The 11,271-nt window shown below is 52.3% G+C and overlaps 2 protein-coding genes across 3 annotated transcripts in view; one reads left to right on the forward strand and one right to left on the reverse strand.

Moving 5' to 3' along the window:
• BORCS8 (BLOC-1 related complex subunit 8) overlaps positions 1 to 573 on the forward strand; it is an 18,361-nt gene extending 17,788 nt beyond the window's left edge. For both annotated transcript variants that reach the window (XM_042861984.2, XM_005278962.5), the window contains one exon: positions 95 to 573. In XM_042861984.2, coding sequence (XP_042717918.2) covers positions 95 to 174 — 80 coding nt within the window. In that variant the 3' untranslated portion in view covers positions 175 to 573. The remainder of the gene's footprint in view (positions 1 to 94) is intronic.
• The window catches only part of TMEM221 (transmembrane protein 221), a 19,717-nt gene extending 8,729 nt beyond the window's left edge, over positions 1 to 10,988 (reverse strand). The window contains exons 1-2 of the mRNA XM_005278961.5: positions 10,205 to 10,988; positions 1,294 to 1,379 (exon numbers count right to left, since the gene is read on the reverse strand). Coding sequence (XP_005279018.2) covers positions 1,294 to 1,379; positions 10,205 to 10,491 — 373 coding nt within the window. The 5' untranslated portion in view covers positions 10,492 to 10,988. The remainder of the gene's footprint in view (positions 1 to 1,293; positions 1,380 to 10,204) is intronic.
• Between the last annotated feature and the right edge of the window lie 283 nt (positions 10,989 to 11,271).

Here is an 11,271-nt window from a genome sequence, read left to right on the forward strand (position 1 = left end):
CGCCTGGGGGGAGTCCTGGCTGAGCCACATTGAGCCTCCAAGGTGCTCATCAGTGTCGACACTTGCTAGTGAGCTCTCTGCTATTTTCTTGCAGCATTGGATGGCCTGGGTGTCAAGAGAGGACGCTGCCCACACGCCTTGTCTCTGGGGACGTGCAGGGATGAGAGCCGCTGACTCCTTTTAAAAGCTTCTGAAGCCAAAGCTACAAGTGACTAGCCACGCGTGGTATATAAAGGCCCAGTGGAGGGCTGTGATCTCCGTGGGCAGATGTCCTGGCCCTAGCTAGCTCATTGACTAGTTGCCCTGTTTGTGTCAAGCCAGGGGCTGGGTTTTGGGACTTGCCCATCACAGCTGATCTTCCCTGCCACCCCTCTGAGAGACTCTAAGGAGAACGGAGGTGTGCTCTCCCCACCAATCTCCAGGAGAAAGCCAGCACAGGGGAGGGGCTATGTTTCTTGTGCCTTTGAATCCCTCCCTTCCAGGGTTTGTGCTGCAGCTTCTCCCGCGTAAAACAGGTGGCAGAACCGTTACAGTATCTCAAAAACCAGGTCACAATAAAGTCTTTTAAAACTACTTGCTATTGTCCCTCTCCTCCCCTGCCCCCGAATCCCAAAACACCACAGCCGCCTTCTGCTCCTTTCTCGGTGTTATGGCCTCATCAAAGGGAGAAACTGAGGCAGAGAGAAGCTAAGTGTCTTGGCCAAGATGGCACAGTAGGTCTGGCGGTGGCCTCTGTTAGTGCAGGATCTGAGCACCTCACAACCTCCCATGAGCCAGAACAGGACTCTTATCCCTGGTCTACAGATAGGAACTGGGGCCCAGAGAGATGAAAACCCAGATCCTCAAAGGTAGTTAGGTGCCTAATCTCCCTTGAGTTCACTGATCTGGCCCAAGGTCACGCCGGGAGCCTCTGGCACAGCAGGGAATTGAAGTCAGCTGGCCCTAGTCCCCACACAGCACTGCTGCACCATCCTTCCTCGGGCACAGCCCTGGCTGGCATCATGCTCAGGGTGGTTGGCTGAAGGGCTCTCCAGAAGTTACGCTGCAGCCAGGCTGCAAACAGGATTCCGGTCCCACCACCGCAGGAATAAACCTGGACTCAGGAACCTGGTGACACCGGCTGGGAAACAAGCCATCATTGCAGCCTGACCTATAAATAGATGTTCAGCAACCTACAAAGCACCAGGGGGAGGCAGGGGCCTGAGCATTCTAGATGAAATGTGCGGGGCCGAGCCCTCCCTCCCTCCCGGCGGAATGAGATCCCAGCATTGGCAGAGAAATGAAAATCCTTGCCTGCTAAATAGACAGAAACACCGCAGCAGAACAAGCCAATGGCAACGTGCCGAATCATCCGGCTGTCCAACAGGAACCAGTCGGCTCTGCAAAACAGAAGAGAGAGAAACACTTCAGTGGTAAAACAGAGCAATATCTAGTGATGCCCACTGCCTTGATCCCCGTGAAGTATCATTTTAATCTGATCAGAGGCCTTTCCTGCACCTGCAAGGGGACTGACTCTGTCACCTAGTGACCCTAAGCGCTTATATTCTCGGAGTCTCCGTAAAGTAGTGCACAGCTGCTATGCCAAGGCCCCAGTATTCAAATGGAGCTAAGAGGCTGGGGTTTGGCTCTAGTTTGATGGCCCAGGCTAGGGGTTTCTACATGCAGTAAAGCTCCTCGGTACAAAATCGGGACTTGGGGTGAAAAGTGCATTCGCTGCAAGTTCTAGAGCGTCTCAGAGATGCGGTGATGCGTTTTAAGCTCTAAACTTGCTTCCTAGAGAGCCAAATTCTCCCCTCAGCAGTGTGCATGGGGCGGTCTACTCTGGTCTCTGCAGGCACGTGCAGGGGGAGCGAAGTACCTAATCCCAGATCTGCTGTGCAGCTCTAAGAGGAGAGGATTGCCTGGGCCGTTGTTCTACTGCGGTGGGGCAAGGTTGTCTTCATTTCAATCGCTTTCCTTCCTGTTCCCCCACCCACTGTTTTGTTGGCTGAGACATGAAAACCGAAGAGACAATCCCCAGTTGACAAAGGAGCCTACGCTCCGTTAGCTCTGCTTGAGGTTCAGTCAGCCAGCAGAGGGAGCCCAAATTCACCACCCCCTTTCCAAACACTGCTGATGCAGCTACATAAAAAGCAAATAAAGCAAGAGCCGTTTTTGCTCAGCTCTGTCTTTCTGCAAGGAGGGAGATAAACCTAAAGAGGCTGCAAGCTGGAAAAGAGGGCAAAAGCTGGTGGGAGCGAGAAATAGTTCAATGCTTCTTAAAGACAATTACAAGAAACGAAGAGCAAAGAGAAAAGATGATGCGTGTTCGTCCCTAAGTCTATCGCCCTTTAAAAGAGCATGAACGGGTGAAGGGCTGCTGCAGTGACCTAAGCAAAGCCAGGTTGCATTTTCATCCTCGGTGCTGAATTGCTTTAGCTCAGACCCTAGCTGTGTTCATTTAGATGCACAGTTTGGAAAGGGTTGGCCTTCTTTTTGAACAGTGCATAAAACATCAAAGGTCAGCTCCTATCTAGGCCTGTATTCCATGCTCCTCCCGGTAGTATCTGAGCCCTTCCGCTTGATAGATTCAGCTTGTTCCAGTTGTGACACCGGATGGGTTCTGCGGGCGCACAGACTCCCTTGAGACTTGCCAGCAGCCCTGCCACTAGATGCGAGTGAGCAGGCATTCAATAGCTGTTCTTATCCACCCTGCGAAAACTGCTTGAGATTTTTTGTTCCCTTCATTACAGCCGAGGTGACCTACAGAACCTCAGCACTCCACTTATGGGACTTCATGGGCCATTATCACTGAAGGAAGCCGGCACGCCAGCCTCTTGTTAATTGTGAGAGCGGAACATAGTCATGAAAGGAGGGGACACAATGGGAAAAGGACACACAGTGCTGTAGGATGAAGTGTGGTTAAAGGTTGTGATTGAAAGATGCTGCAGCACAACTGTCTCTGTAGGAGACAAGGAAAGGATTGTGTAGCTCATCCAGGAGAGACAGGTGGCGGATTGTGACATTGGAATGATTGACATAGGGAGGGGTTGGCAGCCCCTGGGGAGCGGCACTCTATCTGTTCTGAGCAGTACACGCACACACACACACCCTTCTTGGCAATGCGTGCGGTGGCCTGGCCACTGAGGAACTGCCCCAGGAGTTGAAGGGCAGTTCAGTCTCCTAAATCCAGGTAGTCCCTGGCCTCAAAAACTGGGTGGCAAAGGGGCCAGTTAGTGCTGAGGGTGGCCGTTCTTTTTGTAATGTGGGTATCTGTGCATTGGGAATTGACTTGAAACCTAACAACTCGTGACATGCAAGAGCCTTCTGCCAGGAAGGAGTTTGGGTCTTTTTGTTTTGAAGTGAGCGAGTGTCTTTCCTAACCTTCTCCCTCCATCACTTCTCCCTAGGGAGAGCTTTTGCAAGGACTTGGGTGGGTCAATGAGATCAGGTGCTGGGAAAACACTACCCAGGAGAGTTTGATCTCTGGTACTCAGCCCTGCTGGTTCAGAAGGGCCGGTCAGCCTATGGTGTGTGGGGGGGAATCCTCTGTACCCCTCCTCCCCCAGTCTGAGAAAGCAGAAGAGTAACAGCTCTGCTTGCATCTGGAGTAACTGCATAAGGAACAAGCGAGAGGGAAGGGACTTTAACTCAGCTCGTTAGCCAGCAGCTGATGAAAGCAGATATAAGTCTACCTGAGGACTAGGCAACACCAACGATGCTCTGGCCAGCGTGACCAAAATTGCACTATACTTTTCTGTGGAATCTGGCTACCTAGGGTTTGGCAATGGGGCAAAGCCTCCAAACGCTGTCCCGGGAACGGCCCTTCCCCTAGCTGGGAGGTTACAAGGTGGATGAGATGGAGGCCACAGGATCTTTTCAATGCTGAACTCCTGGGGTGTCTGGCCTGCCTAGTGCTGGGAGTTTGCAGTCCGGAGCTGTTAATAGAACTTGGAAGGGCTCCTGCTCCTCGCTCATTGTCGGGGAAGAGAAGCCACTTTGTTTTATTAATTACATGATTTGGGGGATTAGCAGGGGGGAGGAACAGCCTTTGTTTAGAGCAGGCTGGGGTTATTGAGTGCGGAGCAGTAATGCAGCGTGACAGGCCCAACGTGGGAAAGCCGCCTGCTACGTGAGCAGATCTCCTAATGAAACCAGAGCCCCAGCTCCTCTCGGGGCATAGGGCTGTCCCCCAGAGATGGGGATGGGCAGGATGAAAACACAAGCTCCAACATGGGGAGACAATAGCTAATCGCATGTCAAGGGGGGCGGAGGGGCTGTGAGAATTAACCCTTCACGGGCTGGCATTTTTAGACCATAACAGCACTTTCCATTCTAGGATCTCAAAGCAATTTGCAAACAAACATTATTTGAGTGTCACAACCCTGACCCCCCATAGGGGTAGAACTCCCACATTACAGATGGGGAGAATGAGGCACAGAGAAGTGACGTGACTTGCTCAGGATCATCCAGCAAGAGTGGCAGAGAGAACAGGACCCAGGAGTCCGTATTCCACGCTGCCTCCCATCAGTCGCTCTCAAGGGACGCCCATGCCCTCAGCAGCAGAAGGGTGAAGCAATAACAGCCTCTCACCTTGCTTAAGAACTGGGGGGTTGGGGTGGAGAGGTGGGAGAAGCTAATTTAGGACAAACTATTTAAGCCAAATTGGTTGGGGGGGGGGGGGGGGGGGGCTTTCCTGGAGTCTGGCCCAGTGTCAGCAAAGTGCATGGCCCAAGCACTGGGACTGGATTGGAAGATGGATCTAAATCCCAGGTCACCACTGGTGCATTGGCTCCAGCTGTCTCATAGGTGGGAAGCCCTTTGCTGAATGGCATTGTCATAGGCACCCCCCCGCCCTCCCAACACTGTTCTTTTGCCCTCATGGGCTCAGAATAAATTACTGACAATGAAAAGAACCTGGGACATTCTCAACTTTTATAGAGGGAAATCCAGAACCTTTCTGTAATCTGGTGTTAGAAGCAGCTAGACGGGTCACAGAAACATCCTCTGAATTTCGTTGGCCTTCTTTAATCACATCGGTTAATTAAGTCTCTCACCCCACTTGTGAAACAGAGAGTTACTGTCCCTGTTCCACAAACAGGGGAAACCGAGGCACAAAGAGGTGAAGTAGCTTGCTTCAGGGTCACAGGGTGATTCAGTGGCAGGGCTGAAAATAGAACCCAGGAGTCCTGATTCCCAGTTTGCTGAGCTCAGATGGGTCTCTGCAGCTTGGGTCTGTTTCATTTCCCCTCACAGCGAGGCCACGGTCTGAGAATTATTCTGCCCCTTGGGGACATGGGATCAGGTGAGTGCCCTGATTCCATTGTCTGAGGCCTTGCCTTTAGATGCTTAACCCTGTGCAAGATGCACCTGCAGTTAGCTAGGGTTCCCCTCCCGTCACTGCCCTTCCTGAGCGGTTGCACTCGGTCTCCCCTATGCAGGAACAAGGCAGAGAGCTATGGCTGGCAAGCTCAGAGCTTAACGAGGAACAGAAACTGGAGCAATTGGGACTGGAGCTGGTGAGGGGTAGGAGAACCCCCCTGTCGCCCCAGCAGGGTTCAAACGACAACTCCTGCTGGCAGAGTGGGGCAACAGGCAGCCAGTGTCACCAGAATGGCCTGTGACTGCAGCAAACCAACCAAAGGGGGCGGTGAGGTACCAGCTCTGCTCAGACCCAAAGGCTCTTGCATACGCTGCCCAAGACAGGAGCAGCCGTGTTCAGCCCGGCTTCCTTCTCCCACCAGCACACTAGATACAAACTCATCCTGTCAGCCGGTGCTGGGTTCCGCTGACCCTGCAACCGTCTCGCTCTCACTTTGGTTTTAATGGGAGCTGATTGCACTAGGCTGTACGCTTTACTGGTAGCCCTACAGTAAAGACGTGCTTCTTCTGGAGCATCCAGGGGTCTTCACAAACATGGATTAACTGAACCTTGCCACGTGCGTGGGAGGAAGCTGATAGGGTTCTTTAGCTCTCTGAGATGAGGCCCAGAAAGGGGATGTGACTTGCCCAGGGTCACACAGTCAGTCAGTGGCAGAGCTGGGAGTAGATCCCAGGAGTCCTGAGTCTCCATCTCCTCTACCCACTAGTGACATTCCATCCCTGTAAGCAAGGATCAAATTGCTTCAGGAACATTTTGGTGTGCTTAATCGATTTTAAAGCCAGAAGGGAATGCTAGGATCATCGTGTCTGGCCTCCTGACAGCACAGACCAGAGAATTTCACTCATCACACTTTTTTTTTTTTTTGCATCAGGCCCATAACTTCTGGTTCAGCTAGAGCATCTCTTCTAGAAAGGCAGCCAGTCCCCACGTCATGGAGACTCCACCACATCTGGAGGTGCAGGGAAGCTGTTTCAATGGGTCAGTGAAGGTAGGATAAGAAATAATGGGCTTCATCTGCAGCAAGGGAGATTTGGGTTAGATAATAGGACAAACTTTCTAGCTATGAGGGTAGTTAAGCTCTGAAATAGGCTTCCCAGGGAGATGGAATCCCTGTCATTGGAGATTTTTTAGAACAGGTTGGACAAACACTTGTCACGGATGGTCTCGGGTTACTTGGTCCTGCCTCAGTGCAGGGGGCTGGACGTGATGATCCAGCCCGACATTTGTATGTTTCTAAGATTACCCACACTGTACAAATTGGTCACCTTATTCCTAGTCTGAAGTTATCTAGCTTCAGCTTCTAGCCTTTGGATCTTGTCCTGCCTTTGCTAGAGTCAAGACCCTTCTGCTATCAGAAATCTTTCCATTATAGATTTTGATCAAGTCACCTCAACCTCCTCTTTGGTAAACTGGACTTCTTTTGTCTCTCTCTGTGAGGCAGGTTTTCCAGACCTTGTATTGTTCTTGTAGCTCTTTTCTGAACCCTTTCCAACTTAACCAACTTTCTCCCTAAAGAGTGGACACCACAACCGCTCTCGTCAATGCCATACCCAAGGGTAATATCTGCCTACATCCAGTCAACATTCTCATGCGTATACATTCTAGGATTGGACTTGCTCTCCTAGCCACGAGCTTGCAATGCAAGCTCATGTTCAGTTGGTTATTTGCCATGACCCCTAAATCCATTAACAAATCACTGCTTTTCAAAATACAGCCCCAATCCCGGAAGTGTGACCTGCATTCTTCACACCTAGATGTATGACCTTGCATTTAGCTATCTAATTAGCTGATTGACCTGCTCCAGTTTTAATGGGGGATTTCAAAGATGAATTGCAGAGCTTTGAAAATAAATAAAACTTTTAAGATCTGAACTCAGTATTCGGTGCTGGGTCAAATTTACAGTTGGTCAGGAATTTTGCCATCAATGATTTTTCCAATGGAAAACGTGGTTGCCACAAAATCAGACTTTTCAACAGGAAAATTTTGGTTTTGCAGAAGTGATTCAATTTTCTGTTGGGAAAGTCAAATTAAGTTTTGGTTTGGATTGGTTGGACCCAAACTGAAATATTTTTGGATTGTTGAACGGACCCAAAACTTTTAGTTTTTCCATCAGTTCAACATTAAACTGTATTTCCCTATTGTGCATGTTGCCATATGCGAGTTGTAATTTGGGTCCCATTGCTTGCTATGGGCTGGACTCCCTGGTCCAACTACATATTCCACGATGCAATGCAGGTTTCCCTCCAACTCAGCAGTATGGGCCACCACAAGTCATGTGGCTTCAGGTGCAGGCTGGGAGATGTAGTCTAGCAAGGGCGCCTGGCCCACAGGGCAGAGTGGGGCCATGTGGCTTCTGAACTACAACTCCCATGAGGCAACGTGACCCCACAAGGAAATGAAGTTTAACGTTCAACAGACTCGAGGTGTAACAATCCACAACAAAACATTTGATTCGAGAAATGTCAGTGTTTCATTTTGATCGGAAAGGCCAAAACCAAATGTTTTGTCATTTCCAAATTGACCTTTTTTTGAAATTCTTCGTTCCACGAACAATGTAGATGTTTAACATTTTGTCTCGCTGTAGGACGAAAACAAAATGTTGAACTATTGGAATTTCCCGCAGGATGGAAATTCTGAATTTCGCTCAGCTCTAGTCCAATTGATCCCTAGTGTGAATCCACTGAAGTCCGTGGCGTTAGTCACACCGAGGGGCCTGTACGCATAGACATTATCTGACGTCGATACATTTTCAAACTAAATATTTGCAAATCACTTTCCCGCTTTACTTCCCAACCAAGGTGAGGTGCATGTGTTTGGCCAAAACCAGCCCTGTATCAGCCATGCAGGGATGCAGTGAACCCAGGCAGGGTTCCTGGCAGGCCAAGGAAAGAGGCAGTGTTCAGAAATGGTTTTGCAGGTGTAAATGTCCTGGCAAGTATTAAGTCAACATGTGTCTCTGGGTTAATGATTTGGGGTCTTGAGTCGTATTCCTGTGCAGGTCACCTTCAAACACACCCAGGCACCAATCAAGAGAACCCAGCTCGCCAATTCCTAAAAGAAGGAGGGGCGGGGGGACGACTTGTAAGCACTGCAAATAAGGACAGAATTTGGGGCCAGAACTCCAGCTGGGGTAAACAGATGCAGGATCTGGCCAGCTGGCCTTCTTTTCTGACTTTGCACTTCCTACTATAGAATCTGCTAAGTGTCTGGGATGCTAATGAATTGCAGCGTTAGCTGTGGGTGTGAGAGGCGGTGTGTGGGGGGAATATTAACCCTAAGATCTCTCCTGTGTCAGTGTGGTTTTGAAGCTGGGGTGCCTGGAGAGCTGGTTGGGCAGGAGGTGGTGGCTCCCCTATTGTCCAGCGGCTTCTACAGGTGCCCAGGCTCGTCACTGCGAATGAGCCAGCCACAGCCGCTAGAAACACAGAAGAGGAGCTAAACTGAGCCACTGCTAGCAGTCAGTGGGCCTGGGACTACCAGCCACCCCTGGCAATCAGGACTCCAGGGTTCTCTGCCACTGACTCACTCTGTGACCTTAGGGCATGCCATTTAATCTCGGTGCCTCCGTTTCCCTACAAAACAGATCTAATAGCATTTAGGCTCTTGGATGCCTCGGTTCATTGATGTGCTAGAAGTGCTTTGAGCTCCTCCGGTGGAAAGCACTACAGAAGGTTAAAATAGCCAGTGCTCAACTAATGTCTTGCCCCCCTGCCGCAGTCTACACGGGATGGATTGTGTGTGCTAATGTCTCCTCTAGCCGCCTGCTGATGCTCCGGGGCTGTATCTCTCCGGCAAGTCTTGCTGGCTAAAGACGGGATTACATATGTCGCGCTAGATCCTCAGCTGGTTCCAGTTGGCCTCCCTCCACTGAAGTCAACGGAGCGACACTAATGCGCACCAGCTGAGCATCTGGCCCTGGGTATTTATGCAAGTGTTGGGGGGGTTCAGTACGGGGTTACGGTCACCGGATGTAAAGGCAGCTGTAAATTTGCTCTGGTAGTCAATAAAATCACTAAGCACAAATACACACACCTGGTATTAAATGGGTGACAACCCACAGCCAGACACTGCGAAGATGAACGTTAGCAGAGTCAGGTAGCTAATAATGATGCTAAGCAATGTAGCTCATCCAGGAGCGTATCTGTATGCACTCCTAGGAGGCAGAGCAGGGCTGGGATCCCCATTAGAAAATGGGGAAACCGAGGCAAAGATCCAGTTACTTGTCCAGGGGGTCGGTGTCAGAGCAGGGAGTTGGGACCCAGGTCTCCTGAGGGCCACGGTTAAAAAGACAGGGAATGGGGACTGCATGGGTGGATTCTGGGCAAGTGGGAGACAGCAGAGTGCCAGGCCTGGCAGGGCTGTAGGTCAGTGACTGGCTTTGATGTAGGCTCAGCTGGGACTTCGCCCCATGCAGGAGTTGCATGAAGCCGCAGAGGAGGCTGGTGCAATGGGCGGAGGGGGGAGATCTCCCATTTACCCCTTGCCAAGGGAGGTCTTTAACTTCTCTGAGTCCTCCTGCCCCGCCCCTCTGCACAGTTATCCCGGGCCATCTGGGAGCCTGTAACCAGCCCCCCGCAGGTCAGCTCCTCCAGGGGCTCCCCATGCAAAGTTCCCCTGGGGCAGGGGGTGGCACGGGGAGGGTGACCACGCAGGCCCCTGGCCCTCGAGCCCCAGGAGTTCAATTCCTCCGGAAGCCACAGGCTCTGTGCACAGAGTCCCCCTGGCAGGGGACCGAGCCCTGGGGCCTGCACCCAAGATGCTCCCCGCCCCCCCGGCCCTTTTCCCTGCCAGCACCCGGGGGACGGCGCTGAGCCCCAGCCAAGAGCATCCTCCCCTGCTCACCTGTCCGGCTCGGCGGCGCCCCGGCACACCTCGGCGCTGCAGTAGCTGTGCAGGAGGCAGAGCAGGAGGCAGCCGACGTTGAGCACCAGGCACAGGGCGGCCAGCACGGCCGAGACCGGCAGCAGCACCCTCGCCACCCGCTCCGAGAAGGCGCCGGGGGAGCCGGCCTGGGCCCGGCCCGCCTGCAGCTGGAAGAGGAGGATGGAGGCGAGCACCGCCATGAGGGCCGCCAGCGTGCCGAAGAGCAGCAGCGCGGCCAGGGAGCGCTGGGTGTAGGCGGAGGGCATCGCGGGGAGCAGGGATGAAAGAGGCCCCCGAAAAGTTTGTGCTAAACTTTCTCCCCGCCGCGCGCCCCCTGCCTCTCGCCGAGCCCAGCCGAGGGGACCGGGGAGCGCCGGCTGCAGAGCGCGGAGCCGTCCCGGGAGGAGCGGAGCGGAGCTGGGTCTCACCCCGCCAGAGGAGCCCGGCGCTGCTAATCACACACTGGGGCTTGTCTCTCGCGCACACACACCTCTGCCCACGTGATGTTTCTATTAATTAGGGATTTCAAACTTTTCCTGGCGATGGAGCAAAGCTCCCTGCGCAAAGGAGGCGTTTTCTCCAGCCTGGGGCCGAGGGCTGCCTGCCCCTCCTTGTGCGCTGTTTGCCTCTGCTCCATTTCACTCCCGCTCTCCGCCCAGCACAGCCAGCTGCGTGCAAAGAAAAGCTGGTGGTTGAACGGGGGACCTAGACAGAATCTGTGTGGAAAGATCCGACTAGCTCTGCACTTCCCCTCTCTGCCTTTTAATCGTGTTTCAATCCTGCCAGGCCTGGCAGGAGACAGCTGTGTGCTGTTGGTGACAATCTGTTTTGCAGAGAAAGGTTTGTTTGTTTCCTTCAAACAAGGAATAAGGCTGGAATGTTCTTGATGGGACCTTTAATTTGGGGACCCAGAATCTGCTCTCAGTTACCCCAGCTTTTACAGCCCGGTCCTTCTATCCAGTTTAGCCGAGTCACTTCTGTTTGACATCAGCAGAACAGAGCCCTTCACAGGGCCAGATCCAGAGCGGGTGTAAATCAGTGTCGCT

Source organism: Chrysemys picta, chromosome 25 (assembly GCF_011386835.1).
Source record: "Chrysemys picta bellii isolate R12L10 chromosome 25, ASM1138683v2, whole genome shotgun sequence".
Classification (NCBI taxonomy): domain Eukaryota; kingdom Metazoa; phylum Chordata; order Testudines; family Emydidae; genus Chrysemys; species Chrysemys picta.